Source organism: Arachis stenosperma, chromosome 9 (assembly GCF_014773155.1).
Source record: "Arachis stenosperma cultivar V10309 chromosome 9, arast.V10309.gnm1.PFL2, whole genome shotgun sequence".
NCBI classification, from domain to species: domain Eukaryota; kingdom Viridiplantae; phylum Streptophyta; class Magnoliopsida; order Fabales; family Fabaceae; genus Arachis; species Arachis stenosperma.
In genome coordinates, this window is record NC_080385.1 from 156,831,193 (window position 1) to 156,848,197 (window position 17,005).

Sequence of the window (17,005 nt, forward strand, 5' to 3'; positions counted from 1 at the left end):
ATTAGCAAGATACATTAGCGCTCCAATGGCACTAAGATATGGTACTTCAGGACCAAGGATATCTTCATTTTCTTCTTTAGGACGAAATTGATCCTTTTTCACATCCAAAGATCTTACGATCATTGGTGTACTTAATGGATGTGACTTATCCATATAAAATCTTTTCAAGATCTTTTCTGTGTATGTTGTTTGATGAATAAAGATCCCGTCCTTTATATGCTCGATCTGCAGGCCGAGACAAAATTTAGTCTTTCCAAGATCTTTCATCTCAAACTCTTCTTTTAGAGTTTTTATAATTGTTGGAATCTCTTCAGGAGTCCCAATGATATTTAAATCATCAACGTACACAGCAATTATAACGAATCCAGATGCAGATTTCTTTATGAAAACACATGGGCAGATATCATCATTCTTGAATCCGTTTTTGGCCAGGTACTCAGTAAGACGATTATACCACATTCGTCCAGATTGCTTTAGACCATATAAAGATCTTTGCAATTTGACTGAGTATGACCCTTGCGAATATTTATTGGATGGTTTAGATATCTTTAGTCCTTCAGGGACTTTCATATAGATATCCCGATCTAATGAGCCGTATAAATAGGCTGTTACCACATCCATTAAATGCATATGCAGTTTATGATATGCAGATAAACTGACCAAATAACGCAATGTTATCGCATCCACTACAGGGGAATACGTTTCTTCATAATCTATACCGGGCCTTTGTGAAAAACCTTGTGCCACAAGTCGGGCTTTATAGCGCACAACTTCATTTTCTCATTTCGTTTTCTCACAAATACCCACTTATATCCAACAGGTTTTACATCTTCAGGTGTACGGACTACAGGTCCGAAGACTTCACGTTTTGCAAGTGAGTCTAATTCAGCCTTCATGGCTGCTTCCCATTTTGGCCAATCATTTCTTTGTCGACATTCTTCAACTGATCTTGGCTCAAGATCCTTACTTTCATGCATGATATCTAATGCCACATTATATGCAAATATTTCATTGACAATTGTCTTATTTCGGTCCCATTTCTCTCCTGTAAAGACATAATTTATCGAGATCTCGTCATTTTCACAATTTTCAGGTACCTGAACGTCTTCTGGCGTTATATCAGAATTTTGGACAACTGCCGGTGTCTTTACTATGTCTTTTTCAACAGGAATCGTATTTACCTCTTTTCTCTTTCGAGGATTTTTATCTTTGGAACCGACAGGCCTGCCACGCTTCTGGCGTGTATTTGCTTCCGTGGCTATTTGTCCTACTGGGACATCAATTCGAATTGGGGCATTTTCCGCTGGTATATAAGATTTGGTTATCCTCTTTGTATCGAAAAATGCATCAGGCAATTCATTTGCTATTCTTTGCAAATGTATAATCTTTTGAACTTCTAGTTCACATTGCCCTGATCGAGGATCTAAATGCATCAACGATGATGCATTCCAATTAAGTTCCTTTTCAGGAAGCTTATTCTCTCCCCCTAATGTTGGAAATTTTGATTCATCAAAATGACAATCCGCAAACCGGGCTTTAAACACATCACCAGTTTGTATCTCAAGATACCTCACTATAGAGGGAGAATCATATCCAACATATATCCCCAATTTTCTTTGGGGTCCCATTTTGGTGCGATTAGGTGGTGCAATGGGAACATATATTGCACACCCAAATATTCTTAAATGGGAAACATTTGGCTGCTGGCCAAAAGCTAATTGCATAGGAGAGAATTGATGATAACTTGTTGGCCTCAAACGAATAAGTGCTGCGGCATGTAAAATAGCATGCCCCTAAACCGAGGTTGGGAGATTTGTTCTCATAAGCAAGGGTCTAGCGATTAATTGGAGGCGCTTAATAAGTGATTCTGCTAACCCATTTTGTGTGTGAACATAAGCTACTGGATGTTCAACACTTATTCCATTAGCCATACAATAAGCATCAAAAGCTTGGGAAGTAAATTCACCAGCATTATCAAGACGAATTGCTTTAATTGGATTTTCTGGAAATTGTGCTTTTAATCGAATAATTTGAGCCAGCATTCTCTATGAGGCATAAAATACTAAAAGATCCACATGGTGGATGAATAGGTCCACATATATCACCTTGAATCCTTTCTAGGAATTCAGGGGACTCAAATCCAATCTTTACTAGTGATGGCTTTAAAATTAGCTTTCCTTGAGAACATGCAGCACAACAAAATTCACTAGTTTTAAGAATCTTCTGGTTCTTTAGTGAATGTCCATGAGAGTTTTCAATAATTCTCCTCATCATGGTTGTTCCCGGATGACCCAAACGGTCGTGCCAAGTTATGAATTCATTTGGTCTAGTAAACTTCTGGTTTACAGTGGCATGTGATTCAATTGCACTAATCTTGGTATAATACAACCCAGATGAAAGAGAGGGTAATTTTTCTAATATAACTTTCTTATTTGAATCATGAGTTGTGATACATAAATACTCATGATTTCCCTCATTCATCGTCTCAACATGATATCCATTTCGGCGAATATCTTTGAAACTCAACAAGTTCCTCAGAGACTTGGTAGATAATAGTGCATTATTTATTATAAATTTTGTTCCTCCAGGAAACAAAATTACAGCTCTTCCGGAGCCTTCTATCACATTGCCTGAGCCAATAATAGTATTAACATATTCCTCTTTTGGCACAAGATGGGTAAAATATATATCACTTTTGAGAATAGTGTGCGAACTTGCACTATCCGCAAGGCATACATCTTCATTACATATCCTTGCCATTCTTCAAAAACAAATAATAAAATGAGTAGTATGCACAGTTAAATTGAGTATTTGATCAGAATTATTTTTCTAAGAAACACTGTACATAAAATAATGTCATATACTAAAATTTTATTTTAAAATTTGACACATTTAATAATTTCAAAATTCATATTAATATTTCATTATTTATGTACATCACATTTGAAACTTAAATACATAGAAAATAAAACTTAACAATAAGTTCTTTACATTATTTATTTACATATATACTTCACAATCCCACATATTAAACTATTCCATCATTGATCAAATGACCAATATTTCCTTCAGGGTCCTCAAAGAAATCAGATACATCATAATGAGTGGTGGAGTTCTCAGCATCATTTGAAACAAAATTTGTTTCCTTTCCTTTGTCGTTCTTTTTCAAAGATGCCTGGTAAAGATCGACTAGGTGCCTTGGGGTACGACAGGTACGTGACCAATGGCCCTTTCCACCACAGCGGAAACACTTCTCCTCGGTTGATTTATTCTGCCCGATATTCCTTTCTTTGTCCCACTTCTGGTGAGATCCTCTCTTTTGAACATAATTCTTTTTCCTTCCATAATTTTTCTTGTTATTAAAAGCTTGCCATTTACCTCTTCTGGGGTAATGATTTGCCGCATTTACTTCAGGAAATGGGGCGGCGCCAGCTGGGCGCGCTTCATGATTTTTCAATAACAACTCATTGTTGCGTTCGGCAACAAGAAGGCAAGAAATTAACTCAGAATATTTTTTAAACCCTTTTTCTCGATACTGCTGCTGCAGGAGCACATTCGAGGCATGGAAGGTTGAGAAAGTTTTCTCCAACATATCATGATCAGTTATTTTTTCCCCACACAATTTCATTCGTGAGGTGATTCGAAACATTGCAGAATTATATTCATTTATAGATTTAAAATCTTGTAAACGCAAATGCGTCCATTCATACCGGGCTTGAGGAAGTATCACCGTTTTCTGATAATTGTACCTTTCTTCAAGGTCTTTCCAAAGATTTGCAGGATCTTTTAATGTGAGATATTCATTTTTCAATCCTTCGTCAAGATGATGACGGAGAAAAATCATGGCTTTAGCTTTATCCTTCTGGGATGCATTATTCTCGGCTTTAATAGTATCTCCAAGATCCATTGAATCAAGATGGATTTCAGCATCTAATATCCATGATAAATAATTGTTTCCAGATATATCAAGAGCATTGAATTCAAGATGAGAGAGCTTTGACATAATGAAAATATTACCTGAGTCTTCCTAAAAATTTGATCAGAGTCTCGTGCTGATAACGTGTTGTAAAATAAATAAAAGATATAAAATAGAGATGTATAAATAGAAGACTTTATATAATTAGCTCAATAATTATTATATATATATAATAATATTATATGTTGTATTGTGTATATATATACAAAGATAAGGAAAAGTATTAAAAATAAAGAGAGAGAGATTTGCATTTGATACTATCTCAATATAATAAAGATGGTTAATATTGCTATTAATATTATATGTAAAGAGTAATAGAAAATAGAATTTAAAATACTTATAAAATAAAAGAAGAGAACGAATTGTAATAGTAATATAAGAAGAAGGGTATTTGATTGCAACATAAAAGAGAGAAGTATTCGTAAGAAGAGAGAGAGAGAGAGTATATTAGCTTTCTTTTATTGCTGTGTGTGTTTCTCTGAGGCAAAAGCCTCTATTTATAAGCTTTTGTGATGGTAGTTTGTCAAACTACATTAAATAAGATTCTTCTTCAAAATTTTGAGCCTTGTGGAGAAATGGTCATCCACCTAGGCTTTCTTATCGTAACAAGTGTAAAAAAATAGGTGGGACTCATTGAAAATTTTTTCCCTCCAATAATGGATGGAAAATGGAAGGAAAATATATTTTGTATCAATATTTTAATATTACTCTTTAATTTTTAATATATTTTAAAATATTTAAGAATAAAATTATTTTTTTATAACATTATATACTATTTCCTTCCTTCTCATTTTCTTTTCATCCAAACATATCCAAAAAAAATAAAATTCCACTCAATTTCTTTCCTTTCTCTTTTTTTCTTTCTATTTTCTTCCTTTCTATTTCTTTCCTTCCAACCAAATAAAACCTAAAGAAAAAGAATCAAGACTTTCCACGGTGGACTGCTAGGATTCAACATTTCAAAGTCAACTGGAGTGTAAACCACTTCAAATCATGCCTCATATATACAATTCCCCTGCCTCTGTTGTGCTTATCTATATCCATAATGGCTCCCTTTCTTATATTCAGATTACTGATTTCGTCTACGCTCCTTCTTCTTCTTGCCATGGCTGACGATGGAGAGTGTCCATCCTCTTTCGAGTGTGGGAGTTTTGGAACCATCAAGTTTCCTTTCACAGACTCACGACACCCACACTGTGGCGTGATGCCAATCCATGGCTGCGATGATCCAAATCCAGATGCCCTCAAAACCATTCAACTAACCAACACAACAAGGTTTACTGTTTTATACGTGGAACCTCATACCATAACCATCAAAGATATTAATCTGTATGATTATTTGAGATCCAAAAGTTGCAAAACATTCAGCAACAACATAACTCTTCCTCAGATTCCCACCTCTCCTTTAGGCTCTTTCTACATCAAATATAATATAACACTTTTCAGATGCAACAAGTCCCTCACTCTCAACCTTTCCCGGCGTTTTCATAACTATAGGGAGTGCCCAGAGTACAATGTCTACTATGGCCTTCCAAATGAGGAAATTCCTAAGGGATTTCAGTGGCCAACCAATTTAACAGCATGTTCCAATATTCAGTTACCATTAAAAGACGAGTCAGATACTGGGGACCCATTTTCGTTTCTATCTGCTGAGATGCAATTGGAAGTACTATTATCTGATGACTGTGCCAAGTGTGTTCAGCACCAAAGTGGTCAATGTCAACTTGACACCCAAGGCAAATTTTATTGCGCCAAAAGTAAGCACTTACCAATATACACCGTTGAATTAACCCATTTTTTATGCCTTGATAATAATTGGTTTTTAACATCTTCTACAGATAAAAGATCGGCTCAAAAGCTAGAACTAGGTAATCTACCTTCCACATAGCATTATGTTTTTCCAATTCGAGCTTGCTCCTTCATTTGACTTTTGCGAAACAGGTCTAAATTCTCTTGTGCATGTTCTTCCTGATATCTTAAATACTATATCTATATACTTCTCTCTCTTCACTTCTTGTAGGGATTGCACTCCCGCTCTTTTCTATAATTGGGTTGTTGTTGATTCTATGGCGTTGCAAAGCAAAACGCGGTATTGTTCTTTCCTCAAATCCAGAACCAGAGAGTTGCAGTGTATACTTTGGGGTCCCTGTCTTCTCCTATAAGGACCTTCAAGTGGCTACAAAATATTTTGACCCTTCAAGAGTTCTTGGTGATGGAGGCTTTGGTACTGTTTACTATGGTACGTTAGAATCAATCAAAATACACTCTCCTTTGCCATTCTCTACTCACGCTCCTTCGATAACGTCTAATTTCATCTCTGATTAATAACTAGGAAAACTCAAAGATGGACGTGAAGTTGCCATCAAGCACTTATACGAGCACAACTCTCGGCGATTAGAACAATTCATGAATGAAGTTAAGATCCTAACGCGTTTGCGACATGTAAATCTCGTGTCCCTCTATGGCTGCACTTCATATCACAGCCATGAATTGTTGCTTGTGTATGAATACATTCCAAATGGCACTTTAGCAAGTCTTCTGCACCATGGATCATCAAGATCTAGCTTTCTTCCTTGGCCTATTAGAATCAAAGTTGCCATAGAAACTGCAACTGCACTGGCTTATCTCCATGCTTCCGACATCATTCACCGCGATGTCAAGACCAACAACATTCTTCTAGACAACAGTTTTTGTGTTAAGGTTGCGGATTTTGGGATGTCAAGATTGTTTCCAAATGATGTGACACATGTATCCACAGCTCCACAAGGCACCCCTGGCTATCTTGATCCGGAATATCACCAATTCTATCAGCTTACGAGCAAGAGTGATGTGTATAGTTTCGGGGTTGTGCTCATTGAGCTTATCTCTTCTAAGCCTGCTGTTGATATGAGTAGGCATAAGGATGAGATTAGCTTGGCGAATCTAGCCATAAACAAGATTAGAAAAGGTGCAATTGGAGAGCTTGTTGATCCTTTCCTTGGGTTTGAGTCAGATAGTGGCATAAGAAGGGAAATAGTTATGGTGGCAGAATTGGCATTTCAGTGTTTGCAAAGGGACAGAGAATTGAGGCCCTCCATGGAAGAGGTGTTGGAGGCACTGAGGAGAACAGAGATTGGGAAGGAAGAGGCTGAGATTTCACATGGTGATGTGCTTTCAGCAGATGATGATGAAGAAGAGATGAAAGTGTTGAATGGGATGAAGGCAACACCATCCCCTAAGGCAGTGACTGATAAGTGGGATAGTGAATCATCTATTACACCCAATATCAGTTCACAATCAACCAACCAATCTAATGTTGATGTTCGGATTAGTTCACTTAATCTAGAAAAAATGAAGTAGCGGGGTCTGTTGATGATGAATTGTTGATGATAACACATAATTTTGTTAATGAACTTAAAAAAAAATGCAAATCACTTCCTAATGAATTGACATATAGTTAAAACAAATTGTTTTAAGCGGGGTGTAGTAATATTTTAGAAGTTTTTAATTGAAGTTTAGACTTTAAAGTAATGAGTTTAGGGTCTGTATGTTTACTAACTTAATTCCATGATCATCTAAATTTAAATATAATTTATGTGGAAATACTGCAAGTGCCATATTTCATGATCAAATTATTGTTATTCTTTTTCCAATCTTTCAATATGTAACGGTTTTTCTTTTTCCTTTTTTTTTAATGTGAAATAACTCTCAATTATCAAACTGGATTCTTAGGACTTTAGAATTTAGATGCACTTGAACCAGTTATTTGGTATAAATAATTAGTCCAGAACAGAAGGCAACGCGTTTTATAAAGTGTGAACTCTCATGCAGAAAATCTTGATGTGAAGCAATCAAACAAGTGTCGATATCCTCCCCAGTTCTTAATTCTTATCATTACGTAACTTCCTTGTCTGCTCGGCTCCATTTTCTTGCACACTTTCAAAATCCTCCCAATAAACTATGACAATCTTTGTAAACATCATAATCAACATGGGATTACGGTACACACAAGTTAGCTTCCTAAACATACAGTTCCACACTGTTAGACGTTTTATACAAGTTTCTTCCACAAGCGCCAAACGAAGGATTAGAAAAGTGAGAGAGAAAGGGAAACAGCCTTTTGGATTGCATTTGGATAATTGGTTGGTCAAACGGAATTCTTGCTTCAAGGACTATGTTTGATTTCCAAGTCAACTGGCGTGTCAACAACTTCACAATATTCTTTCCATATATCCAGGTAATGTAATAAGTATATGCAGCACAATCCTTGCAGTACCTTGCCTAGTTTCCAAATGGCTCCCCTTTTTGTGTTGAAAACTCTGATTCTGTGTGAGCTTATGTTTGTGGTTCATGTGAAAGCTGAGAGTGAAAAGTGTCCAACCTCTTTTGAGTGTGGGAAACTTGGCACCATCATGTTCCCTTTCACAGACTCAAAATGGCCTCACTGTGGCGTATTGGCCATACACGGATGCCATGATAACAATCCAAATGCCCAGAAAGTCATAGTATTAAACGACAAACCAAATGGAAGGTTTTCTGTTTTAAACATTGATTTTCATACCATAACGATAACCGATTTGACTCTACTTAAATCTTTGAAATCCCAATCGCAGACTCAGCGTTGCAAAGCCTTCAGCAACAATTGGAGTCTGCCTCTCATGCCCAGCTCGCCCTTAGGTTATTCATTCGCCAAATTCAATAAAACACTCTTCACATGTCCTTCCAATAACCTCACCCTTCCTCCCTCATTTTATAACTATAACAACTGCTCTAACTACCACATCTACTATGATGGCTTTCAACAACGTCTCGGAGATTCTCCTGACTTTCGATGGCCAGGCCCCTTAGCAGCATGTTCCAAGATTAATTTTGCATTAAAAGACGTAACAAATGACAGAGACCCCTTCTCATTTCTGTCTGATCAGATCGAGGTGGAAGTAGAATTATCCAGTGATTGTAGAAACTGTATTCATCACAGAAGAGGACACTGTCAACTTGACTCCCAAAGAAACTTCCTTTGCGTCACAGGTATGTAGTTATGCACATATACACACAATTAATGTGAAATCAAAATCACACGCATATATCTTCTGAAAATGAATCCAATTTTCTGTATTATTTCATTTCATTCTGACATTTTTTTTTACTGTTTTGGCATTCATTGTATTCTTCCCAGATATGAGTTTGGCTATGAAGTTAGGACTGGGTACGTAAAATGTTCTTTCGACATAAGCATTTACTAATCTTGGAGGGGGAAAAACCTCATCACCCTTCTGCTTTGTAGTATTTATCCAATTAAGCCTTCATGTTTAGGGTAGATAGAAGAGTAATAATAATCCAGTTATATTAATTTATTAACAGGTTCAAATTACTGTTTGCAGGTATTGGAGTCTCGGTAACAATTATAATCGGCGTGTTGCTGATTATGTGGAGTAGGAAAGCCAGATGCGGTGTTGGTATGTCCTCAAATACAGAACCAGAGAGCTGCAGTGTCTTCTTTGGGATCCCTGTCTTCTCCTATAAGGATCTTGAACTCGCAACAAAATATTTTGATCGTTCCAGAGTACTTGGTGATGGAGGCTTTGGCACTGTTTACTATGGTATGTTATTAGCATCACAATCACCCTTCTTTATCTCAATGCACTATAATTGATTGCTTGACTCCATACTTTCGCATACAACAAATGTTAGGAAAACTCAAAGATGGACGTGAAGTTGCCATCAAGCGCCTATACGAGCACAACTATAGGCGTGTAGAACAATTCATGAATGAAGTTAAGATCTTAACTCGCTTGCGACATGCAAATCTTGTGTCCCTCTATGGCTGCACTTCACGTCACAGCCATGAACTCCTGCTTGTTTATGAATTCATTTCAAACGGCACAGTAGCTAGTCATCTCCATGGTGGATCAGCAAGGCCTGCCTTTCTGCCTTGGCATATCCGAATGAAAGTTGCCATAGAGACTGCAACAGCATTGGCATATCTCCATGCTTCAGACATCATTCACCGCGATGTGAAGACCAACAACATTCTCCTGGACAACAGCTTTTGTGTTAAGGTTGCAGATTTCGGGATGTCAAGACTGTTCCCGAATGACGTCACACATGTATCCACAGCTCCACAAGGGACCCCTGGCTATCTTGATCCAGAATATCACCAATTCTACCAGCTAACAAGCAAGAGTGATGTGTATAGTTTCGGAGTTGTGCTCATTGAGTTAATATCATCCATGCCAGCAATTGATATGAGAAGGCATAAGGATGAGATTAGCTTGGCAAATCTAGCCACAAACAAGATTAGCAAAGGTGCAATTGCAGAGTTGGTTGATCCTTCCCTTGGTTTTGAGTCAGATAGTGATGTTAGAAGGGGAGTAAATTTGGTAGCTGAATTGGCATTTCAGTGTTTGCAAAGGGACAGGGACTTGAGGCCCTCAATGGATGCGGTGTTGGAGGCACTGAGGAGAACAGAGAGTAAAAAGGAAGAGGCTGAGGTGTCACATGGTGATGCGCATTCAGCAGCAGATCATGAAGAAATGAAAGTGTTGAATCAAATGAATGCAACACCTTCATCTTCTCCAACGGCAGTGACTGATAAGTGGGATAGTGAATCTACTACTACACCACCAAGTGTCACTGCTCAATCACGTACCCAATCTAAAAATAGGGTCCTATTTTATAGAAGTTCTTAAATGAATTTTATAGTTGGAAGTATTTGTCATTAGCTCTATCTACCATTAACGGTTTAGTGTTTGTAATTAGCTATTTAAGCTCTACGGCATTGTCATAAGATTAAACACGATTTTCCAATGAATCACCGAAGAAGATTAATTCTAGAATTCTACAATCTACATACCCTATCACCTACATCATAAAGTCCTATATTATTATCCCCTGCTCCAAACCTTCCTACTTTGCTGAATTCGAGTTGCTGTTGTTCGAGCCAATGACCAATTTAATGAGTAGAATATTAAATTTATTTTTGTAGTTACCATTCTTTCTTAATTTTACGAGTTAATTAGCATTGTTCATATATCAACTGGATGATAAGTCTTTACATTTGAGTAAAATCCAGATCACACTGTGCAGTCCAAGTCAACTAGTCGTTTTTAGTCATTTTCAACCATAGTTATGAGGATAAGTTCGTTCATCGTTGCCACTAATTATGATGATAGTCGGTTTTGCATGCATTTTTTCCCCAACTGTTGCCATCTGTTTGCCGTGTTTTCTGCGGGTTCAACAAGTTAACAGGAAAAAAACTACTACTAATAATAATTACAGTAAAGAAAAATGAAGTCAACTGAAGAGAGTCAAGTTTCAATTAGGAGGCGCCGGTAATGATGATTTAAGGAAAGAAAGACCAGTTCAAAGTCAAGTAGCGTATCCATTAGTTTTGAAAATACTGTGATCTGTTTTGTGAAGAAGAAAGCGAGGAAACATTCTGAGAAGTTGTTGGTCTTTAAAACTCACGGTGTTTGGCATTTTGCATTACAATTTGAGGATGGTACTAATTTATGTTTTGCGGTTCTTTTTGGCTTCACATCTACTCCTCAACTCGGGTGTGAATGGGGACCGTGAAGAGTGTCCAGACTCGTTTGATTGTGGAAGTCTCGGCTCGTTTCACTTCCCCTTTACCACCGTAGAACGCCCTGATTGTGGTGCACTGGCCATCCATGGTTGCGGCCATGATCATAAGCAACAGTCCCAGTACTTACTCATTGGAGGTAAAAAGTTTCCAGTTACACGAATTGGGAAGGAAAGTTGGTTCACTTCCAATCTTGTTTACGTTATTGACAATCATCTCTCCGAATATTTGAAATCAGGGAGTTGTAACACCTTTGCCCATAATATTACACTCCCTTCCGTCTCTCCTCTCATTGGTTTCTTCACTATCAGTAACAACGTTACTTTGTTCAAATGCAAGAGCAATCTCAACGTCAGCACGCCGCAAACTTACTTTAAAAATTCTACAAGCTGTGACTACGACATCGTTTTTGGCCCTCCTAATTCAGATGATGATGCATCTGTGTCCACGCACCCTTCCATTGCAGGATGCTCAAGTGTTGAGCTTCCCACAGTGTATGGCCTTCCAATATCTGCAAACCCATTTGCGTTCTTAACTGCAGAAATTCCCATCCAGTTCAATCCATCAGTTAAATGTGCCCAGTGTCATCATGACAGAAGGGTTCCTCATGGCCAATGTTTCCTTGACAGGGAAGGAAAACCTTACTGCGCTGCAAGGTACGTATGCATGCACCAATTGCCATTCCAAAATTAGTAAATAGGTCTTTTGCACGTCTCAAACACTTTCCTATTTTACTTGCACAGGAAGGACAAAAAAGGGACTCGGATGCTTGCACTAGCACTAGGTACTTTACATATTTTAATATCAAACATCTAATTGAGAGCAATTTCTACAAGTTTTTGAAACGTTTACCACGTTAATTTAAACACACTGCCCATAAATTAATTTTGTGTTTATGTGAACACAAAAATGTAAGTCCATGGATGTCAACTAATAAACTAAAATTGATGAAAATCCGCAGGTTTAGGTCTTGGACCTTGGATCATATTTGGGTTGATCCTCATTTTAAGGAACCACAAACGGAAGCAGAGTACCGCACACGTCCAACTCCAATCAACAATGCCTTCTGCTGATTCCAGCCATAGTCCTGATGTACAGACTGACAGGATCTTCTTTGGGGTGCCAATATACTCTTATAAGGAGCTTCAAGAAGCAACCAACAACTTTGACAACACTAGAAAACTGGGAGATGGAGGCTTTGGCACTGTTTACTATGGTCAGCAACCACATTCCAAATTCTACTAAATATATTCGCCATTCAATGTTATTGATTGACTTGAGCATTGATCCTTGAAAAAACCAGGAAAACTTGAAGATGGAAGAGAAGTTGCAGTCAAACACCTATTTGATCACAACTACAGGAGAGTGGAGCAGTTTATGAATGAAATTGAGATCCTCACTCGCATGCGCCACAGAAATCTTGTGTCCCTGTATGGCTGCACTTCACGTCACAGCCGTGAGCTACTTCTTGTGTATGAATACATTCCAAATGGCACGGTTGCTTCCCATCTCCATGGTACTTTAGCAAGGGCCGGTTTACTCACTTGGCCTATTCGAATGCAAATCGCCATAGACACTGCTACTGCATTGGCATTTCTCCATATTTCAGATATCATCCACCGTGATGTCAAAACCAACAACATCCTACTTGACATTGATTTTTCAGTTAAGGTAGCAGACTTTGGTCTTTCAAGACTGTTTCCAAACAATGTCACCCATGTCTCCACGGCTCCACAAGGAAGTCCAGGTTACCTTGACCCTGAATATTTTCAGTGCTACCAACTTACAGCTAAGAGTGATGTATATAGTTTCGGGGTTGTGCTCATGGAGCTGATATCATCTATGCCAGCAGTTGATCATACCAGGGAAAGAGATGAAATTAGCTTGGCGAATCTAGCAGCAAAGAAGATTCAGAAGGGTGCATTGAGTGAGCTGGTGGACCCATCTCTTGGTTTTGATACAAATCAAGAAGTTAAAAGGAAGATAACTATGGTGGCAGAATTGGCTTTCCAGTGTGTGCAAGTGGACAAAGAGCTAAGACCTTCTATGGATGGAGTTCTAAATGCACTCAAGAAAATTGGGAGTGCGAATTCTGAGCCTGAGCATGTAGAGAAAGGAGATGATAGTGCTGTGATCTCACACGGCGAAGAATTAAATGGGTCGCAGGATTGGAATCAAGTTAGATTCTTAGTGAAAGAGAAGCTAAGGTCTTCACCAAACTCCTTGACTGAGAAATGGTCAAGTGAATCTACTACTCCTAATGCCAGTGCTTAATCACTCTTTTCTTGGGTAGTTCGAAAGAAATGCTTCATCACTTTTTTCTAGTAAAAATGTTGTTTTAGTTATATTTTTGGTAATATTATTTTACCATATAAACTTGTGCAACTTCAGACCGAACGTATTTTTCTTCCTACAGTGCAATGCAAACTCTATATACAAAATTACACAGAAAGGCACGAGGCTATTATAATACTAGTGTAACGAGGCTATAGTTTATATTCATTACTAAGATATCACTCATTGCACTCAAAATGACCTGGTGAATATGACAAACAAGAGCTAAAACTATACAAGTTTAAATTTAAATACTCAATTGTAATTCTTCTTACAAAAAAACAACATAAAGCAACGCATGAGTGATTAAACATTTCTATGCTTTGCGTACATAATAAGAAAGACTTTTTTAACCAAACAAAATGAGTTATTACAACATACAGCGTGATTAATGTGAAAGAAAAGGATGAGCTGTGGGGTTATAAAGCGGAAGATAAGGGCATCAAGTCACAAATAGAAATGTTGTTTTGATTGTTAAACAAGTAGAGTATTACTTTTTTGTCTTTATAGAAAGAAAGGCATTGGTAAATGTGGTCATTGACTCATTGGTCAGGAGTGACGACACTTTTTCTCCTTTGAAACAAAAAAGGAAAAGCAATGGCAAATGGCAATGAATGTGTTTGGTGTTTCCATTTCCAAAAGAGATCCCATGCTTCTTCCTGTTCGAATTCAAACTCACTTAACGCATCCATCATCAATATGTCCCCTTAACCACTTCATTTAAATACGATTCGCATATTTTCACAAACAAACACACTCACTGAACATGGCCGCTCTCCACAAATTCAAGCTCTTCGCGTCTCATTGCGGCGTTGCACAGAGCCCAACCCAAAGCCCAAGAGCCAGCCCACTGGTTCAGCTCCGTCGTCCCAAGACCACCTTGCGCACGCTGCTGAGCCTGAGCCTGAGCCGGTCACCTCGGCCGCAAGAGCCACCGCTTCTGCAGGACCACGTGGCATTGGAAAAGCAGAGCAAGGATCTGATGATGCGGAGGCACTCGCTTAAGGATCTGTTCGTGTCTTCGCCGCCTAGAGAGGAGGCAGACCGTGCCACTGCAGCTACATTGTTGGGCTCAGTGGGTGTTGGGAGTATGGGCCTTAGTGGGCCAGGCCCATGGAGGGATGGGCCTGGATCGAGCAGCTCTGTGTGGAGGGGTTTCCGTTGCAGGTCGTTACTGAAAAGGAAGGCTAATTGGAGGCCTCTGCTGCTCACCATTCCCGAGGACGACGCATAGTGATTCCCAGTTTTCCGATTTCCATTCCACCAACTCGGTGCATGCATTTTCATTTCCTTTTGTATCTTCGTCTCCATTTTTTGTTCTCAAATCCTGTTCTATCCGATATATATATCACAATGAATTTCACCTCTCAATTTTAATTTCTAGATATGCGCAACGAATCCGGCATTTTGGGTTTTTATACTTGTGATATGAGAAATCATCCTACTTTCACTTGAATATATCAAATCACATGGCAAGGTAAGTATATGTAGATTAATTAAATAAATATTTATAAATCTAAACTATTGGTCTAAATATAATTAGTTGAAGTTTTAACTGTATTGTGGAAAAGATTGGTCCTCATTATTTTGTTTAGAAGAAGAAACATGCATGCAATATTATTAAATTGGATCAGATAAAAGAGACGTGTAACACGTAATGAGTGGGAAGAGTAGAAGCATCATTTTCTTGAAGCATGAACAATCAATGTCAATCAAAGGCGAAAGGTAGAGACAACGCAAGCTTTTGGAAATATCTACAACCGGCCAATGGCTTTGGTTAGCGTTGCTTTATTCAGTCCAAAAATTTGAAGAGGTAAAAAAAAAATCTCGAATGGGCATAAGTAGGTTAGGAGGAAATTAGACACATGGTTCTTGATCAGCTATATACACTTAATAAGATTATCGTTACTCACACTCTATATTCTTGCAGTGCAAATAAGATGCTACCCTTTAATTTGATTTATAATATCATGTATATATAGGTGCGTATACCGAAAGGTGGCATATAGATAGATGCTCAAACTGGCACTAACAAAATGTGTTGTTCATCCTTGTTGCTGCAGCAACAAATCTAGATCTGCCTTAATTAATTTCGATATAGCTAATAAGTTAATACATTAATTCTTTTATTTAAGGTAGGTACACAAATAATCCTTTTGGGTCTGATGAGTTGGCGCGTAGCTGGCTTTGGCATTTTTCAGTTTCAGTAATAGCCCGAAACAAATGATGACAATTCTAACGAGGATCCTTCAAAAGATCGACATGCACTTATCAGTGGACGTATATATGGCCTACTGCCGTGTCATTCCACAAAGATGAAAAAGCTGTTGAATACAATGGATATATATACTAGACATCAAACATCGATATATAAAAAAATAAAGAAAAAAGTTATACATGAAATTCCTCCGGACTCTCCCTGCAGTTTGTCCCCATTTCATGATAACTTAGCTGAATGCATGACATCTTATTCATAAATATAAAACCAAAGAATACGTTTATATTGTATAGCATAATATCCAATAGGGTTTCCTATCAATACTTGTTCACTCCTAACGACAAACAGCATTGTCCTATCCTTGTATCTCCCGCTATTCAAATCAGTTTAAAATATCACTTGGACTAGCTAGGTAGGTCCAGCTTGACCATTAGCCATGCATAGCATTCACATCTTAATTACAACTGCTTTACTTTCTATTTTATTTTATTTTTTTTAACTGTTAGATCTAGTGCAATTCAGTAAACAAAAAGGACTTGACCATTTAGAATCAACCTCATCTCAAAACTGATTCGGAATTTAAATCTCAACAAAACCCTAGAATTTCTCACTTTTGAGTTTTGATCCACGTATTGATTACGAGTGTCTTTATAAATCTTTTTACTAAAGCAATTTCGTCGCCAAGAAGGGCATGTTTGGCCTAATTTTCTACCTAAGAAATATTTGTATCATAACACTAAACAATAATTGAACCTAATATGTCTTGTTGGTGGGGATTATTATTATGATATTTCTGTCTGGCAACAGAACTTTATACTCACATAACACTGGTTCAGAATCAAGAAACTAAGGTGACACTTTCGATGGGATTGGTTCACTAGTTCACCTCAGATTACCTTGTTCACATGGATATGCT

General features: G+C 37.8%; 4 protein-coding genes across 7 annotated transcripts; all 4 read left to right on the plus strand.

Moving 5' to 3' along the window:
- Window positions 1-5,549: 5,549 nt before the first annotated feature.
- Window positions 5,550-7,490, plus strand: LOC130951740 (LEAF RUST 10 DISEASE-RESISTANCE LOCUS RECEPTOR-LIKE PROTEIN KINASE-like 1.1). Its single transcript, XM_057880447.1, has 4 exons — window positions 5,550-5,733; window positions 5,815-5,844; window positions 5,997-6,215; window positions 6,309-7,490. Exons 1-4 carry the CDS (start codon window positions 5,631-5,633, stop codon window positions 7,313-7,315), a joined length of 1,359 nt encoding a protein of 452 aa, XP_057736430.1. The 5' UTR covers window positions 5,550-5,630; the 3' UTR covers window positions 7,316-7,490.
- A 541-nt stretch (window positions 7,491-8,031) lies between these two features.
- Window positions 8,032-10,898, plus strand: LOC130951019 (LEAF RUST 10 DISEASE-RESISTANCE LOCUS RECEPTOR-LIKE PROTEIN KINASE-like 1.1). 4 transcript variants are annotated; one of them, XM_057879632.1, is made up of 5 exons: window positions 8,032-8,192; window positions 8,315-8,983; window positions 9,132-9,161; window positions 9,337-9,555; window positions 9,647-10,898. In XM_057879632.1, the coding sequence occupies exons 2-5, from the start codon at window positions 8,368-8,370 to the stop codon at window positions 10,642-10,644; spliced, it is 1,863 nt and encodes a 620-aa protein (XP_057735615.1). In that variant the 5' UTR covers window positions 8,032-8,192; window positions 8,315-8,367; the 3' UTR covers window positions 10,645-10,898. The 4 variants fall into 4 exon arrangements, with proteins under 4 accessions (XP_057735615.1, XP_057735616.1, XP_057735617.1 ...); XM_057879633.1 differs by having other exon boundaries at window positions 8,039-8,192; window positions 8,569-8,983; XM_057879634.1 differs by having other exon boundaries at window positions 8,039-8,192; window positions 8,881-8,983.
- A 527-nt stretch (window positions 10,899-11,425) lies between these two features.
- Window positions 11,426-13,898, plus strand: LOC130951739 (LEAF RUST 10 DISEASE-RESISTANCE LOCUS RECEPTOR-LIKE PROTEIN KINASE-like 1.1). The gene is made up of 4 exons (XM_057880446.1): window positions 11,426-12,193; window positions 12,281-12,321; window positions 12,499-12,753; window positions 12,841-13,898. The coding sequence occupies exons 1-4, from the start codon at window positions 11,454-11,456 to the stop codon at window positions 13,809-13,811; spliced, it is 2,007 nt and encodes a 668-aa protein (XP_057736429.1). The 5' UTR covers window positions 11,426-11,453; the 3' UTR covers window positions 13,812-13,898.
- A 654-nt stretch (window positions 13,899-14,552) lies between these two features.
- LOC130951784 (uncharacterized) lies at window positions 14,553-15,229 on the plus strand. The gene has a single exon (XM_057880515.1). The coding sequence runs from the start codon at window positions 14,638-14,640 to the stop codon at window positions 15,103-15,105; it is 468 nt and encodes a 155-aa protein (XP_057736498.1). The 5' UTR covers window positions 14,553-14,637; the 3' UTR covers window positions 15,106-15,229.
- Window positions 15,230-17,005: the final 1,776 nt, after the last annotated feature.

Bases quoted from the DNA above. Each gene is read 5' to 3' on its own strand.
- LOC130951019 (XM_057879631.1), top strand. From the start codon at position 8,248: ATGGCTCCCCTTTTTGTGTTGAAAACTCTGATTCTGTGTGAGCTTATG. The intron at 9,162-9,336 runs GTACGTAAAATG...TACTGTTTGCAG, and splicing joins GGCTATGAAGTTAGGACTGG to GTATTGGAGTCTCGGTAACA. The intron at 9,556-9,646 runs GTATGTTATTAG...AACAAATGTTAG, and splicing joins CTTTGGCACTGTTTACTATG to GAAAACTCAAAGATGGACGT.
- LOC130951739 (XM_057880446.1), top strand. From the start codon at position 11,454: ATGGTACTAATTTATGTTTTGCGGTTCTTTTTGGCTTCACATCTACTC. The intron at 12,322-12,498 runs GTACTTTACATA...GAAAATCCGCAG, and splicing joins GATGCTTGCACTAGCACTAG to GTTTAGGTCTTGGACCTTGG. The intron at 12,754-12,840 runs GTCAGCAACCAC...TGAAAAAACCAG, and splicing joins CTTTGGCACTGTTTACTATG to GAAAACTTGAAGATGGAAGA.
- LOC130951740 (XM_057880447.1), top strand. From the start codon at position 5,631: ATGCAATTGGAAGTACTATTATCTGATGACTGTGCCAAGTGTGTTCAG. The intron at 5,845-5,996 runs GTAATCTACCTT...CACTTCTTGTAG, and splicing joins GGCTCAAAAGCTAGAACTAG to GGATTGCACTCCCGCTCTTT. The intron at 6,216-6,308 runs GTACGTTAGAAT...ATTAATAACTAG, and splicing joins CTTTGGTACTGTTTACTATG to GAAAACTCAAAGATGGACGT.
- LOC130951784 (XM_057880515.1), top strand. From the start codon at position 14,638: ATGGCCGCTCTCCACAAATTCAAGCTCTTCGCGTCTCATTGCGGCGTT.